At 42.5% G+C, this 18,475-nt stretch overlaps 1 protein-coding gene across 1 annotated transcript in view; it reads right to left on the bottom strand.

Moving 5' to 3' along the window:
• The window catches only part of RFTN1 (raftlin, lipid raft linker 1), a 193,133-nt gene that overhangs the window by 100,675 nt on the left and 73,983 nt on the right, over positions 1-18,475 (bottom strand). The window contains exon 3 of the mRNA XM_046003505.1: positions 14,134-14,320. Within this exon, the coding sequence (XP_045859461.1) occupies positions 14,134-14,320 (187 nt within the window). The remainder of the gene's footprint in view (positions 1-14,133; positions 14,321-18,475) is intronic.

Here is an 18,475-nt window from a genome sequence, read left to right on the forward strand (position 1 = left end):
AAAATTATAATTACAGTAAGTTCATATTATGAATAGTTAATATTTCAAGACTTAATATACACTTGAAATGAGATTCATTGTTAACAACAGCGGAAGTTAACCCACATTTCAAAATGCCTTCTTGATGTGTCCAAATATCTTTGGCTATCCTCTCTCAGATCTGAATAGGTAGCATTGCGGGTTTTGTTGTTGTTTTTTTTTTAATCTCACTAGGAAAGCTCCGACAAATAGTGAGAGATGAGTCAGTGTGGTCATTTTTCTGTACAAATCTCTAAAATAAAACTTTACTTCCAACAATAATAGCAAACTCTATGTTCTTGAAAACACATGGTGGAAACTCTCTTCAAATGATTATGTAAATGTAATTACAATTTCAACAGAATTTACTGGGAACTGGAGAAAATAACTTCGGAGTCTATATGGAAAAAGCAACCTGTAAAAGTTGTTAAGATCTTGAAAACAAAGAACAGTGCCTTAATAGATATTAATATATGCAACAAACTTATTATAATCAAAATAGCGTGGGATAGCACAAAAATCAATAAAGTGATCACAGGAATAATAAAGAATTGGGCACAAACTAGGGCATATACAGAAATCCAAATGATGATACAGGTGCCATTTCATTCCATGGTAAAAATCAGGTGAATGCAATAAACGCTGTTGATAAAGACAGCTGTTTGGAAGAAAATAAAGGTGGATCCCTACTGCACACCCTAACACTAGCCCAGTCAAGTGGGAGGAGTTTTGCCTGTCAGGGGACATTGGTAATATCTAGAGACATCCTGTCATTAACTGTAGGGCCAGAGGCAGCGGTGGTGGTGGTTGCTACTGGCACCTGGTGGGTAGCACACTGGAGCGCTGCCTGATATCCCACAGTGCACAGGACAGTTCCAGCCCAAACTGGCAAGAGTTGAGACACTATATAGGCAGAGAACTCCTACCCTACTCTTACCCCTAACCCTAATGGTTAAAAAATGAGAAAGGAACAGTGTTAGTATTGGACAGATCCTGATGTAAATCCTGGCTTCTCCAATTAGCAAAAGCATGACTCTGGGTAAGTGACTGTTCTGGGTCTCGTCTTTTTCGTCTTGCTTTCAGGAGTCAAGATAATGTACATCATGAAGCAACGAGTGGGAACACTGGCCAGACACAGCCACAAATAGATGGGAGCTGTTACGGTTGGTGCCATAAATAATGAATCCTATTATGAAATGCCTGCAAACATATAGATATTCTTCACAAGAAAAGTGGGCTTTTTGTTCCTATTAAGATCCAGGTTGCTTCCCAGAGCCATTTTGGGGACTTTATAGAAGTCTGAAAATAAAAACTTCCAACAAGTTTGGTATGCTATAAACTCCCCCAGAGCAGGGACTGTGCTCATTTCATTCTAACAAAAGCTACTACCTTAGAAGACACAAGATACCTAATAAATACATTTTAAGTTTTTTTTTGCGGGGGGTGTTGTTTTAGGTAACAGAGGAAAAATAATGCACTAAGCACCTCAGAACCATTGGAATAGAACTTTTTAGTGCAGAAAATGACAAGACCCAGCCAGCCTCCCAAAAGGAGCCAACTGGGATGCTCCAAATGCTTTGCAGTGTCGAAGTGCCCTGAAACAAGTTTGGGGATAACCACACCTCTGGTTCCAGAACCTAGCAGTGGGGACTGAAGACCCTGCAAAGCCCAGAGGATCTGGGAATTCTCTGAAGGCCCTTCTGTAATTCCAGGGCTCCTGAGCTGAAAGATGGTATATTTCTGTGCCATGAGCCTCAAGATAGAACTTAAGCCACATACCCACCCCATAGTTCAACACTAAAGGAGTCATTAATAATTATCTTTTTTTTTAAAAAAAAATTCATTTATTTATTTGAGAGAGAGCATGAGCAGAGGGAGGGATGGAGGGAGAAGCAGATTCCCCAAAGAGCAAGGAGCCTGACATGGGGCTTGATCCCAGGACCCTGGGGGATCATGACCTGAGCCAAAGGCAGATGCTTAACCAAGTGAGCCATAAGTTCTTCAGGCTAGATTTCCTGCAGTATAAAATGGGAGGTGGGGGATAAGGCAAGAAAATGGTACCTTTCAACTACAAAACAGAATTAAGTCTAAAACCTCCACTGAACACATGATAATGTTTTCAACAAATATTAACAACAAAAACAACCATCATGAGGACACAGTGAGAATAAATTACAAGACTTAACACATAGGAGTGAAGGAAAAGTGTTCTCAGATCCTCAGAAACAGGTGTTGTATGAATACGAGTTACTAATTTGGGTTTTAAAGCCTTTGGAGCCATTTTTCAGTTCCAACTCGTGGTTGATGAATGGGAGGCAAATGAAATGATGTACTCCACTAAATCGTATTTAGGGCATTTACCACTTTGTAAAACGGTTCCATCTTTCAGCCACTTAAAAATTATAGAAGACAGTTAGATAGACATAAAGATAATCATTATATCAAAATCCTAAGAACACTGAAATCACTGATAATGTATTTATATGGATCTGAAAGTTATTTGTCCCCTGCTGCTGCATTCATAGCAAAACCTGTAAGATTAAGTTAGTACTAGTCTTTTCCAGGACCCAACACTGGTAATGCCCATGCCTTTCTCAGCTTGAAAAACACACACAATCTAATTTAAGTCTGATTGACAAAGAAGAGAAAAGACAAAAAAGACTGCCAGGAATATTTAAAGTAAGGCAATCTGAGTTCCTAAATTTAATATGCAGTAGGCATATAAATACAAAAATCTAACACTTCAGTACAAGTATTTGCAACTAAATTACCTACACTGTGTGCACAAGGCCCTCAAAATAGTGGCAGGAATCCCTACGGTCCACCTGTAATGCCACAGAATAAATCCTCCATTGTTATTGAAAGATTGCGTGGACTGTGGGAGGAAGGGGCCCTTATTTATTTTATTTTAAACAAATACAGACATTTCATGGTCCTGTGGTATTTGCATAAGATCAACAGGAAATTTCAAAAAAATGTCATGCCTTGTGCTTCTGTGTTTTGGTACCTGCTCGCTATCCTCTGCTGTTCTAAGCTATTGGGGAAAGACTGGAAATCACTAGTATGCTAATTTTCTCTCTCTCAGAGGAGACAAAAATAAATAAATAAAAAATAAAACGATGGGAACGATGCATGTCTGTCTCTGTGGCTCTCTCCACTGGGACAAAGCCCGCACTTTGGAGGTGGAGAATAAGAGTAACTAGGCAAGCCATTACGGGTGTGGAGTGAAAAAAATTCTCTTCCCCCAAGAGAATGTGGCTTTACACCAGCATATTAGATTGGAAAGTGCAAACACAATAATTAACAGTGAATCCTGACACTTCAACACACCAGAAAAGGGTGTCACTCCAGTGTGAGATGGGAAATAGGAGGAATAAATTAAGGTAGTCCTCGGTGATGCTGGACAGCTCCTTGGGGGGTACAGTGGCAGCCCAGGAGAGCTAATCAAGTCCTCGAACACCTCGTGAAGCTTGAGAAAAATGATGAAGGCTGATACCACGCCAACAATGAGGGGCAGCTGCGAGCCCAGAGTGGGGGCCCTGTTTATGACTGAATCTAAAATAACGACCTCCATGCGAAACAGACACCTTCATATTCCCTGCTCTCAAATTTAAGAAAAGAACTTCAAATTCACCTTCCTCAATATCCACTGTCTGGGAATAAACCAGCTGCTGTGGTTTCTCTCCACCACCGTAACACATGTCAATCACTGCTACGCCCAGTGTTACTTTTCTTCCCCACGTGTGATTCCAACAATCAGCACGCTCCAGGGTTGAACCCCAGCCTCGTGAGGGAGCATTTTCTAGGGCACACCCCCGTAGGCGACCACCCCCTGTGTATTTCGTTTAATTATGAAACCTCTTTCTAGAAACCCTGTAATTCTCCCAAGAGCCAAAGTAATTGGTAGAAATTAGACATGAAGAGACACAAGGCCACTTAAAGAGGACACTTTCGATTATAATTTTTAAAAGAACTTTCTTTTCAGTTCCAGTATAATTTTGTACTTTCCCAATTCTGCCCTTTTCAAATGCCAAAGAAAATGCTCATGTTATCTTGTGGACTGTAAAGAAAAAAAAGGCAAAAAAAAAAAAAAAAAAGGCAATGTAATGCATTTGTACTCCACTTAAGTCCACAAAGATTTCCTTTCCTTTGAAGGTTATCCTTTGGATGTTTTTTAAAAGGGGGGAAAAAAAAGAGTAAAAAATAACGTATATATACCCCTGTGGCAAATTACTTTTATTTGGACAATGAAAGGATCCTGTGTGTGTGTGTGTGTGTGTGTGTGTGTGTGTGTGTTCCATTCCCTGGGGTCCATATTGTGTGGCTGCATTATCAAGATACACTTTTGGTACTGGTAAATATGTAAACCAAAGACAGATCCATTTTGCAGTGAATTTATGAACTTTTTAGGGAGTGATGGTAGCAAAATTCCAGGGTATAGTTTTATTCCAATCAATTCAGGAAAATTCTATTGAGCAACACCTACTCACCACCTGGCACTCTAAGTAAGTAATGGAATCCAAAGTTGGAAGAATATTTAGCAAGGAGGAGAAAGGGTGGGAAGACATATATAAATAATTACAAGATAGTCTGAGAAGTCTAACGATTGCTGTGGGTGGAAGGAGAATAGACAGCTCAAAGGGAGAATGATTAACTCCACCTAAATAAGCATCATACAGAAATCTTAAAGATTGCAAGATGGCAGCCAGTGGGGTGGGTTAGGGCTGCACCATGTTACAGGTCTGCCCTGGAGATACTGAAGATTTGGTTTCAGACTACTGCAATAAAGTAAACAGTGCAATAAGGCTAGTGCAATGAATTCTTTGGTTTCCCAATGTAGAGCAAAGTTTTACTTACACTAAACCACAGTACATCAAGTGTGCAATGCCATCATGTCTAAAAACACAAAATACACACCTTAATTAAAAGTAACTTATTGCTAGAAAATGCTAACTATCATCTGAGCTTTTTGTTAGTCTTAATCTTTTTGCTGGTGGAGGGTCTTGCCTCGATGTTGATGGCAGCTGACTGATCAGGGTGGGGGTTGCTGAAGGCTGGGTGGCTGGGGCATTTTCTTAAAATAGGACAACAATGAAATCTGTCATATCCATTGACTTGTCCTTTCACAAATGGTTTCTCTACAGCATGTGATGCTGTTTGACAGCATTTCACCCATAGAAGAAATTCTTTCAAATTGGAGTCGGTCCTCTCAAACCCTTTATCAACTGCTGCTTTCTCAACTAAATTTATGTGATATCCTCAATCTTTTGTTGTCATTTGAACAGTCTCCCCAGTATCTTCACCGCTGGTAATTTCCATCTCAAGAGATCAGCTTTCTTTGCTCATCCATCCTCGTGTGTTAGTCTTATCGTGAGATTGCAGCAGTCCATTCCTATCTTCAGCCTCTGCTTCTAATTCTAGTTCTCTTGAATTTCAACCACATCTGCAGTGACCTCCCTCACTGAAATCTTGAACCTCTCAAAGTCATCTATGAGGGCTGAAATCAACTTTTAAACTCCTGCTGATGTTGATATTTTGACCTGTTTCCTTGAATTACAAATGTTCTTAATGGCATCTAGAATGATGAATCCTTTCCAGAATGTTTTCAATTGGCTTTGCCCAGATTCATCAGGGGAACCACTGTCTCTGGCAGCTAGAGCCTTAGGAAATGTGTTTCTTAAATATAAAGTCAAAACTACTCTTTGATCCATGGGCTGCACGATGGATGTTGTGTTAGTAGGCACAAAAACAACATTAATCTCATTGTACACCTCTATCAGAACTTGTGGATGACCAGGTGCTTTGTCAATGAGCAGTAATATCTGGAAAGGAATCTTCTTTTCCTGAGCAGTAGTTCTCAACATTTGGTAAACCATGTTATAGATGTGCTGTCCTCCAGGCTTTGTTGCCCCATGTATAAAGCAGGCAAAGTAGATCTAGCGTGATTCTTTAGGGCCCTAGGATTTTCAGAATAGTTGATGAGCAATGGCCTCAACTTAAAGTCATCAGCTACATTACCTCTTACCAAGAGAGTCAGTCTGTTCTTTGAAGCTTGGAAGCCAGGCAAAGACTTCTCTCTAGCTGTGAAAGTCTTAGTTGGCCAACAGAAGGTTGTTTTGTCTGCACTGAGTATCTGTTTAGTGGAGACACCTTTAGTAGTTATTTTAGCTCGACCTTCTGGAGCTCTTACTGCAGCCTCTACATCTTCTGCTTCCCCTTGCACTTTGATGTTATGGAGATGGCTGCTTCCCTTAAACCTCATGAACCCACTTCTACTGGCTGCAAACTTGTCCTCAACAGCTTCCCCACCTCTCGAACCTTCACAGAATTGAAAAAAGAGTCAGGGCCTTGTTCTGGACTAGGCTTCGGCTTAAGAGAACGTTGTGGCCGGTTTGATCTTCTCTCCAAACCACTGAAACCTTCTCCATATCAGCAATGAGTCTGTTTCACTTTCTTATCATTCGTGTGTTCACCAGGGCAGCACTTCTAATTTCCTTCAAGAACTTTCCTTTGCGTTCACAACTCAGCTAACTGTGTGGTGCAAGAGTCCTGGTTTCCAGCTTATGCTGGCTTTCAACATGGCTTCCCCACTAAGTTTAATCACTTCTGGTTTTTGATTTAAAGTGAAAGACATGCGATTCCAACCTTTCACATGAACACCTAGAAGCCACTGCAGGGTTATCAATGGGCCTAATTTCAATACTGCTGTGTTTCCAGGAATAGGGGGAACCAAAGAAAGAAAGAGAGATGTGGGAATGGCTGGTTAGTAGAGTAGCCAGAACACACTTTTATCTATTAAATTCACTGCCTCATATGAGTGTGTTCCGCGGGACCCCATAACAATTACAATAGTAACATCAAAGATCACTGACCACAATCTATAATAACAAATACAATAATAATGAAAATGTTTGAAATACTGCAATATGTGGCACAGAGACACGAGGTGAGCGGCTTTTGGAAAAAATGACATTGATAGATTTGCTTGACACAGGATTGCCACAAACCTTCACTTCGTAAAACACACAGGATCTGAAAAGCGCAACAAAGCTGTCTGTATTTTGAAAAAAGTGAGGCAATATTTAAAAAAAGAGAAGTTTTCCTATAAAAATCCAGATCTCTGGCTGTTCTTGAACAAAGGTACAAGATCTGGTGGCACCTGGCAATAACAGGGCAGGGTGAGGTACCAGTTCTCTGACACTCACGAGCCCCCACCCAAGGTTCTGGGCCCTGGAGACATCCGAGAGTGCAAGCCCTATCTTAAAAAAAAAAAAAAAGGCAGTCTTCAGGATTTCAGATTCCCAGCCCCAAAAAGGGAATAAGGGGGAAAGGCTGGACATTTTCTGATATTTGCTTTCCTGGAAATAAAGCAGCCCAAAGCCAAAAGTATCGTCTCTCACTGCATCACTTGACACTGGGCGGCCAAAGCTGACTCATCCTGCAATCTGTGCTGCTCGTAAGTACTTGGGAGTACAGCCTGCTGATGGGTCTGAGAGGAAAAACTTCTCCGACTCCAAGCATATGGTCAATTTGGAACTGAGCAGCTCACTTAGCACAGCTTTCCGCAAGCCACTGCGTCTCTTCTAAGAATTACTAGAGGCATCTGGTAGAGAGAACAAGGACCACAACAGGCTGGGCTCAGGCAGCAACGCGGAAGCGGGCCTGTCCTCATGGGCTCACCATGGATTCCCACAGCCCCCACAGCCTCACTGAGCTCACGCTTCTCTCCTGGCTCCTCACTTCCTGGCAGACACCTGCCACTGGACCTCGTCCCCCAGCGACTGCCCGCAAACACCATGCAACCAGACTGATGTCATTCACATTCCTTCTGTGGTGGCCGCTGCCTGTGCTCCACCCAGGTCCCCTCCAAACCCGTCCTGGCTCTGTGTGTCCCCCTAGGTTCTGCATGCTTCACGGTCTGCCCTGACTGTTGGAATGCCTTGCCGGGACGTGTCCTAGACCGGGGAATTGTCTGAGGTAGCTCCTGGCAAATGGCTGCTGGGTGCTGGGAGAGGAAAGCCGGTTCTCAGCCTCAAGGTGGGCTCACCACTTCCTGCAGAATCAGGCCAAGACTGACACTGTACCCTTGATGGCTTCCTCCCTTCCCTGTCCCGAGTCCCCACTCCTAACTGAGGCTTCCTGGGAACACCTCCCTGATGATCCTTGCAGGATCTGCTTCGGGGAAACCCCACCAAGACACAGCCCCACCCCATCCCCACCCTCCCTCCCCCAGTTAACCTTCCCAGCCACTCGGAGTCAAACGTGCCTCCTGTTTTGACTCTTCCTTTTCCTTCACCCTATCCCTTTGTGGCTAAATGTTCAATCCCCTGTCTCCCCCCATCAGACGCATCTCCCAACCAACTCTGCCTTCTCTTCACCCACAGCCTACTTGAGTTACCCACTGGCTCCCTCCCTCACTGACTGTGTTTTCTCAGCCTCACTGTCTTTCCCTCTTAGCTCCCCCTCCTTTGCTTTGAAAACTCAGCACTTCTAAGGGTTGTTCCTCCAAAACAAAACAACAATTTTGCAATGGCTCCCCACTGACCTCAGGATAAAATTCAAACTTGCAGCCCAGCTTGTCAGAGGCCTCCCAATCCACATGCCTCATGCCTCTTCTCCCTGCTTCCCTCTGACTTGTGCTCTGGTCAGCCCACACCATCCATGGTCTGCTTATCAGAGCTCTGGGCTCCTCTGGCCCAGTACCCCTGCCTGGGAGACCCTCCCCACCCCTCATTTCCCTGTTCAAATCCACCATCATTCTAGACCCAGAGCAGAAGGTGGTCATGGAGACAGCTTCTTTATCTAAAGCACACCCATTAGCAAATTCTGGGTGAGAGTTGAGAACCCAGACCTACAGATTTAGTTGGCGTTCACATCACTTGCATCATATGTATTTGATAACTGCTCCCCCCCCCGCCCCCACCAACCCAGGTAGATGAGTTTCTTGAGAGCTGAGATCTCTTTGGAGTCATCTTTGTGTAGTGAAGCTACACCACACATGTTTATCTTAGACAAATCTCACTGAATGGGAGGACTGTTCACCACTTAAAACGGAGCCAGTTGTTCTAACCAACAGGCAGATGTGTCTCAGAATGGATGGGAGACAGGAGGCGTGGAGATCCGGCTCCCTCCACCTCTGTTCTCACCAACACCTCTCCCAGTGCAGCGCCTCACCTCCTCAGATGGGGTTCTAAGGAACCAAAACAGCTTACTTCCCCGTGGGGTTCATTGCTGGAAACACCAAGCTGATCTCATCCTGAAGGAAAACACGCATCGGGCAGGTAGAGAATGCTCCGGTATTACATTTCATGGGCAAGTGAAGAGATGTTCAAGGGCAGTTTTCATTACATGCATTTTCCACCATCCACAAGGGCTTCCGCGTCCCACCCGTTGCATTAGCACTAGCTCATCTGTGCGCCCCACCTCCTCACCCGAGGCCCAAGGGCACCTGATGCATGTCCACAGGGTTCACAGATGTTGTGGTCCCCTGTATCATATAAGGCGATATCCCAGGGGACCTGGACCCAAATGGCTTCACCCATTAGTGATGAAAAACACATCACAGACACCCTGAACCGGCTCTATGTGTGAACAAAGACAAAGCAGCAGCTGGAAAATGGAGCGGCCCAGTGTGTTTCTGTGCCTACCACCGTAAGACGGCCTAGAATTAAACCCACATTCATGAAAAAGCAGAAGTGACATGTTAATGAGTGACTTCTCTCAGCCATCAAGTTTTGAGATCTTTGGCAACTCATTCTAAGGAAAACTGCTCCCCCCCCATGAAGGATACTTGACTGTACTTGGACTTCAGAGTGAGTGGAACTACACTAACTATAGTGTCTGTTAAAAATCACTAAGTGTTCTAAAGAAAGCATTTCAGGAAAGTAGTATAAACTCTCTTTCCACTTATTCATTAAATATTTCAAATTCGGCTATCCATTCCTCTGTCAGTTTTCAAGTAAATTCAACACACCTAGGATCAAGAATAATTTGTACTGAGGAATATGGGTGGGACTGGCATCTTAAAATGAAATGGCCTTTACCAGATTTTTCAAGAAGAAGGATCAGGTAATCTTTCATGGATTTAAGTAAAGTTCGCCAAAATGGTACAGGGCCCAAAGGAATGTTATTGCACTGAGCTCATTAATAATCCAGTCCGACTGTCATTGATGCTCTCAAATGATCCAAACTCCACCAGGAGACACTGCATTAGAAGACCTAATAAACTCTTCCTGCCTCATGTACATTACTCCTATTTTTGTCCCCAAAGAAATCAGGACCAAGCTAAAAGCCCCTTCCTCCAGAAGCATTTCCTTTGTTTCTTTGCCAGGAGGAGGTGACTTCTCCTTTTCCCATGGCATCAGGTACATGCCTTATGTTCTCAGAGAAATCACAGGTATCTAGAAGGCAAGCTCCATTGTCCAGTCGTACCTTGCACCCTCCACCTCCCCACCATGCACAGCTCCTAGCAAAATACCTTACAAAGAGTAGAGTTCAGAGAGTGTTTGCAAAGGAATGAGTGACGGAGTGAATGTAAGCTTGTACGGTTCCATTCTTTTTCCTGGTCCTGCTACAGATCCCAAAGGCCAGTTATTTGCTAAAAACTTTATGTTCACTTTTCAAACATATTAAGGTTCATATCCAGGTTTCAAATTGTCATCCCATGGTAATTCTTGAGAATGAACTTGATTTGGACTGATAGTACTCTAAAAAGTTTACCGATAGCTCTTCTGGAATGGTTCAGTTAGAAAATATTAACCAGGCATTCACTTCCTCTTTGAGAGCTAAATCATTTCATTTAACAGCATCTACAGCTATCAGAACTTTGGCAGACTTTGTGAAAAATATCATTTTAACAGTCTTTATTAAAAATTAATCACATATTTCCCTTCTTTCATTTCTATCACATAAACTCCCCATTGATACAAAAAAAACCTCTGTTGTTTTCGTTTATTTATTCTTAATAGTGTGGGTTCTTTTCCTCAGGATGCAAAAATATGGTTATTAGGTTTTCCAGGGGAGTAAATGCCTGTTCCTTAAAATGATACTGCAGAATCACTCTGCTTTCCACTGCTGCTCCTCCCACCCAGTACTAATGCGAAATGGAAGTGAGCAAAAATCTCTTGGTCATTTTGGCCATGAGAACACTAAACTACCATTCTCATTATCATGACAAATCAAAAAGCTTTAGCAATTTCCTTTAAAAAAAAACCACAATGGGGTGGAGTGAGAGCATCTTCAAAGATTTGGCACAAAGTTATCCAAAGAATTTCTTTCTCTGAATCTACTTATTAAGAACCTGGAATGTTCCCTAAAGCCATCCAGTAGTAGGTAGACCCCAGCCACTGTAGACTAGAGTGAACTTAAACCCAAGGAGAATACCGTCTTCTCTTTTTTGAAAACCCTCCTGCACACTCATGTCTCATTCTTCTTAATGACTTGACCCATTTTCCTTTCCTGGAAAGTAAGTTCGTTAACTCAGGGATGGTCCTCAGAGGAAGTGGGGACAAAAATATATGTGTGTGTGTGTGTGTGTGTAAAACTTCAGCTCTGCTGCTGTCTGGTTATGGACTATTCCCAAAAGTGATGGTTCTTAATCCTTAAGAGGACCTTTCTCACCCACTTCAGCTGATCATATCATTGAGACTTAGCTCAGGCCTTGCAAATAATTTAGTACCAGAAAAATCTACTAATGTGCCCCTGACCCTACAGCACTCCCTCACAGCCCAGCGCAGCCTAGGAGCCCTCTGCTCTTTCTCACTTTTTCCGGTGCTCAGAACTCTCCCTAGCAGGGAAGGGGCGATCCCCGAGTAGTGTTGGTGAGTGTCAGGCATGGAGCTGGACAAGAATTAGGCAGGACCTCTCACCCTTGCTGTCCTAAGTGTGATTCATGGGCCAGTAGCATTGCTATCATCTAGGAATATGCTGGAAATGCAGAGTCCCAGGCCCAACCACAGACCTGCTGAGTTGAACTGCCCATGAAGAATGTCCCCAGGAGATGCATAGGAGTACATCAAAGTTTGAAAGGTGCCACTCCATAGCAAAAACAAAGAAAGTGCATCTTCACATTTACAGCCAAATTCATGTTTGATGTGCTGACTTCATGCCAAATCCCATCCTCACATCACCTGCAGCAGAATTATACTGAGGGATACTCTTGGGACCTGACCAAAGTGGATCCTCCCCTCTAAACATCCAGTCGAATGGAATGATGAAAGAAGCGGAAACACCGATGCTCAGTGAATGCCTCGTGTGACCTGGAAGGCAGGTATGGTTTTATTTTGTTTCTTTTCTGAAATTCTGACTTGCTTGAGATTATTGAGCGGTAATATGGAGGAAAGCAGAATAATGAAATTATTATCTCATCTAAAAATCAAAGATCTCTTCCCCGCTTTTTTCATAAGGGGGTTGTCCACAGAATCACGGGGGACAAGAACACAGCAAGTTCTTCACATTGGGATTCAGATGGGAGTCTGCCTGGTCCCTGCCCGGGACCAGTCAGAGCTCTGCTTGCTGTTGTTTGTGTGACCTTGACAAATAAGTCAACATCTGAGCCTCAGCTTCCTTACCTTTAAAATGGAAATAAAAAAGAGTACCTCTTTCAAAGGCTGCTTATGAGAACGAAATGATACCTGTAAAGGCTGGCATATGGTGAGCATGCCACATGAGTGACCCCTGATAATCACGCAAACCCTGTGTCTCGGTGGAACCTGAAACCACTGTGGGTCCACAGTGATTTCCTCTGGTGACTGACTTGGATATAACAAATCCACATAAAGAATGAATATTCAAGGGGTGCCTGGGTGGCTCCGTGGGTTAAAGCCTCTGCCCTCGGCTTAGGTTGTGGTCCCAGGGCCCTGGGATCGAGTCCCGCATCGGGCTCTCTGCTCATCGGGGAGCCTGCTTCCTCCTCTCTCTCTCTCTGCCTGCCTCTCTGCCTACTTGTGATCTCTGTATATTAAATAAATAAATAAAATCTTAAAAAAAAAAAAAGAATGAATATTCAAAAAAAAAAAAGGCTTGCGAAAAATTTCACTACAAAAACCATGGTAATGTTGAACGTCAGCAAAGGTGTCCGCCATCTTTCACTTTCAAATTCCAACCCAGGCTGACTCTGACTGAGAGCCCAGAGCTTGATCAGCCATGAAGAAAGAAACACTACTGGCCAGGAAGGAGGGGCCCATCTTAGTCACCAGCCCTCCGCTTCACAGCTGTCCCTGTGAGCTCACGGGCCAGATGTCTGTCTGCCAGGCAAAGTAACTTGTAAAGAGAGAGAAAGAGAAGCAGTCATTCTGTACTCTCTCTTTTTAAACTACAGCACACGTTGTCATTCCTCCCAGGAGGGTTGGCCGAAGGACAGATCTGATGATTTCTTTTGCCAGACTTTATTTCAAAATAAAACACAAAAACATACCGTGCTTACTATCCCACTTTTGTTGTTCTTTTTTAAAAATCACTTAAAATTAGTACTGCTCTTTTTGAGAAACCAATTTCTACCTCTCTTTTCCTAATTAGACCCGATAAAAATATAAGAATAAGCATTCAAGTGGACAAACCATATTGAAAAGGCCCTCGAAGCCTTGGAAATTAAAATGAAGACAATTCAATCACAGCACTTGAATAAAGTGGGTTTTGTTTCTCCTCCCAAGTGACTGACGGAACATACGGTAAGTTTAAAATATCCGAGTATTTCTGGAGTTTGGAGGAAGATAATAAGTTCGTATATAGCCTTCAAAAAAATAGTGTGTTTTGTAGCCATGCATTTCCGATTAACACTATGATACTTCACCAGCTGTATATTCTGGGAGCACACCTCCTCAGAAGAGGCATCTTTCTAATTGAGTGTAATCCGATAAATTAAAGGAGGGTCAGGATATAATATGGAACTCTCTACTCACGCAAGTGCATGTGGGCAGTTCACAGGACACTGTGAAACTTCTGTCCGATTGTCTCTCACTTTGCCTTACCTGTCAGAGGGCAGAGGCCCTGGGGACACCAGGAAAATTCAAATATACTCTCTACTCCCTCCGCCACCCCTTCTCAATTCCCCTTCTCCATTCAACACACATCAGCCACCTCGTAATGCAAAGCTAAGGTTCACCTCAGAGGACTTACCTGTCAGTTTTCTTGATCAGGATGGCCCTGAAGATATGCTCGAGGGGTGTCTTCTCCCGCTCATGGGTCGGCTGCACGAAAGGGTGCAGGGCCACTAGTGAGAAGCCCTGCTGGTACAGCTCCAGGAGCTGGGCGGGCAGGTCGTGCAAGGAGGCCAGCCTCACCGCTGAAGACCTCGGGAGCTCCGCTGGGGGTGCAGAGAGGAGAGGCTTATTAGGGATATAACAAAAGGGCTCATCCTCTCCCAAGTTCCTCACCCCTTGCCCTTGCAGACCTCCAGGTCACTTCTTACTAAGAATGGGTTTACTCCTGTCTTAACTACTGTCGTCAAAGAGAACTTAAAAAAACAGATTATTTTCCAACTCATCCAAAGGTGTTGCTAATTGGATATTTTAAATCTAGAGTCAATCTTCTCAGAGATCACATTGGAAAAGTCATTTCCACCCCCTTAAAATAAAAAAAGAAAAGGAGGAGGAGGAAAAATGACAACTGCATGCAAATGTAAAATTCCCAGGTGGCAAAAAACAGCATTGACAATGTCAGAAGACAAACTGGAACACATTTTCTATGACACTTAAGACAAAGAGATAACTTCCTTAATTTGCAAAGAAATCACTGAAAGAGAGAGAAAGAAGGAGGAAAGAGGAAGGGAAGGGGAGGACAAAGGAGGGAGGGAAAGGGGGAAGGGGAAGAGGAAGTGGAAGGGAAGGGGAAGCTGAAAGGAAGGGAAGGGAAAGGAAGGAAGGGAAGGGAATGGAAAGCAAGGGAAAGCAAGGAAGAGAGAGAGAAAGCCAAAATATACGAAGAGGCAATTGCCTAAAAAAAAAAAAACACACAAAAAGCTAACCAATATCTGAAAAAAACACTCAAATTAACTCCACATTAGAACTACACAAAACATATTTCTCACCTACTGAATTATTTTAAGATTTGGATTTAAAATCTTTTTTGAGAAGGATAGACAAGAATCAAAAATCAAAAGGTGTAAGCAAATACCCAATTTAAAGTATACATCCCAGCCCTATCCCCCTTTAGACTTTTTCCCTAGGGGCAATCAGTATTATCTGCTTTTTGTTCACATGTTAACAACTGCTGAATTCATATACAAGTAAAAATGTCTACAAATCTCCCTCCCTTTTTATATAAATGGTAGCAGAGCGGCGCCTGGGTGGCTCAGTTGGTTGGGTGATTGCCTTCTGCTCAACTCATGATCCCGGAGTCCCGGGATAGAGTTCTGCATCAGGCTCCCATCTCCATGGGGAGTCTGCTTCTCCCTCTGATCTTCTCCCCTCTCACGCTCTCTCTCACAAATAAATAAATAAAATCTTTAAAAAAAAAAATGGTAGCACAGTGTTACACATATGGCTTTTTGCTATGACAGTATACTTTTCTTAGAAACCGTTCAGTAGCAGTGCACAGAGCTTTTTCTCATTCTTCTGACAGACGCAGTCTTCCACCATATGAGGGACCACAGCTATTCAAACTCTTGCTTTTGTAAGTAATGCGCATGGAAAATATCGCTCCTAGCTAATTTCACACGTGTGCACATGCAGTACATCATACCTAGGAATTCCATACCTAGGAATTTGCTGGGCAAAACAAACAAACAAACAAAAAACACTGTAGCTTTTTCAGATAGGGTCCGAATTCTTCTACAGAGTAGCAAGGATTTACCTCCCACCCGTGATGTGTACAGGTCTTCCTCTTTCCATGTCCTGGATAATCTCATAGTGAAAAAATGATCCCTGTGGGGGTGATTTATATTTCTCTTACGAGGTAACTTCTATTTTTTCTTACTGAACATTTCATGTTTAAATACCATCTGTGACACCTTTTCTATTAACTGTTCATAATCTTTGCCTAGTTTTCTATTGGGTTATTGGTCCTCTCTTCTATTGGTTTGTAGAATTCTTTATATATTAGAAATTTAGTTCTTATTTGTCATACTAATTATGATATCTTCCCCCAATTTATTGTCTTTTGACTTTGCCTAAGGTGGATTTTGTCATGAAGAATTTCTTTTTATATGAGGCTGAACTTCTCAATCTTGTTTTCAATGACTTCTGATTGTTGTGTCATAGCAGAGAGATCTAGGATTATAAAACAATTCTCCTGTGATTACATATGTCATTTTTGGATATGAGTCCTTGATCCAATTTGGAATCTATGCAATATGAGTTCAACATTCCACCCCTTTCCTCATTACTTCGAGATGCCACCTTTATCATATTATATTCCTGAATATATTTAAGTTTAGGATTGTGATCCACTAATCTGTATTAACAATTTTAATGTTATGTTTTAATATCTGGTCAGGCTATTTCCTGAAACTTCCTATCTTCCTGTTTAGTTTCTAAATCTTCCTGTCTATTCTTATTTTTTTTTCCAAATGGTCTTTAAAACAAGTTCATCAAGACCTCCTTCCAAAAAATAATTTTATTGGTATTATTGAATCATGTCATATTATAGCTTAACTGAGGGAGAATGGCTATTTTCATCATACCACAAGTTCCTGTCTAAGTAGAAGGTATAATTTTTGTTTATTTCAGATTTCTTTGGAGTCCCTCAGGCACATATTAAAGTTTTCTTCACACAGATATTGAACACTTATCAATTTTATTCCCATTTATTTTTACTATTGGCATAACATATTTTGTTTTCTTTTTACTTCTATGCTACCCATTGTGGGCAAGAATGTTGGGGAAACAGGCATGCTCTTCACGGCCGATGGGGTGAGCTTCTCTGGAAGGCAATATGGTGTTTGCCTTCATACCTAAAGTACACACACCCATTGTCCAACGATCCTATCACTGGGTATCAGGCCTATTGCTGGACTCATAGATGTTTTTCAAGATATATGGACAAAGATACTCACTACAGGGTTGTTCATACAGCAAAGTCCTGGAACCAAATTGTTCTTCACTGGAGGGCTAGCTGGCTAAACACTGGGATACCCCATTGATGAAACCTATGGGCCATTTAACAAGATTAGATAAATCTGTTATGTGCTGATGGAAATGCATCCAAGATAAATTACTAAGTTAAAAGGCAAGGTGTCTAACAATGTTTATGATAGTCTTGTGTACGAATAATTAGAAAGATAGATAATCTCTTCAAGAATAAATTTTTTTTCTGAAAGAAGTCACAAAAACATGACTATTGGAGAGGGATGGAGCACAGAGAGCAGGATGGAAAGGTGTTTTTTATTTTGTACTTCCAGTACTATTACCATCCGGAGGGGTCACTGGGTGAGGGTTTATGAGACATTTTGTTTTGTATTTACATGTAAAAACATTATTTTAAAGTGTTTTATGTATTTTTAAAAATAATGTTTTATTTTAAAACACAAACTCGAGGCACCTGGGTGACTCAGTCGGTTAAGCATCAGACTTGATTTCGGCTCATTCATGATCTCAGGGTCCTGAGATTAAGCCCTGCATGGGGCTCAGCCAACTCAGTAGAGTCAGCTTGTCCTGCTCCCTCTGTTCCGTGCCCTGCTGGCACCCTTGCGCATGCATGCACTCTCTTTCTCAAATTAATTAATAAGCTAAATCTTAAAAATAAATAGGGGCATCTGGGTGGCTCAATTGGTTAAGCATCTGCCTTCCACTCAGGTCTTGATCCCACAGTCCTGGAATGGAGTCCCACAGAGGGCTCCCTGCTCAGCGGGGAGCCTGTTTCTCCCTGTACTCCTCCCTCTGCTTGTACTCTCTTTCTCTCTAATTAATTAATTAAGTCTTTAAAAAATAAACAAAACACAAACTTAAAAAAAATCTAGGGCTACTTAAGAATACTACTTAACATCAGCTACTATAGCTCTCATTTCCATATATCATGCAAGAAATTTACAGGAAAAAAGAAATCTATAGCAACAGTCTCCAGAATCCTGGGGAAATCTCCATTAGTAACAGTGACAAATAGCAGATTGGCCAGGAAAGCAGGAAAGTATGCAGTCTTTCCCCTTGAAGGGAACGTTCTGGATATGCTGCTAGACAAAAAAAAATCTAAAGACAAATCTGGTAAAGAATGCTCAGCCCCTCCAAATTCCCATACACAGAAACCCTCCAAGTACCCCCTTATACCCAGGCAAGGGGACCCCTATTCTGGACCCCTTGCTTTAGAGCATTGTGCTCTTTGGTCCACCAGCAGCAGCAGCATGGAAGAATTCATTAGAAATGGGGACTCTGGGACCCCACCTCAGACCTGCAGAATCAGAATCTCAGGGATCTACACCTTCACAAGCTCTCCAGGAGATTCTGAGGCTGAGAACTCCTCTCCAGAAGGTTCCTTTGGCCCTTGTCCAGGCACTCTCCTCTCCTCTCCTCTCCCCTCCTCGGGCAAG

The sequence above is a fragment of the Meles meles genome, chromosome 4 (assembly GCF_922984935.1).
Source record: "Meles meles chromosome 4, mMelMel3.1 paternal haplotype, whole genome shotgun sequence".
NCBI lineage: Eukaryota > Metazoa > Chordata > Mammalia > Carnivora > Mustelidae > Meles > Meles meles.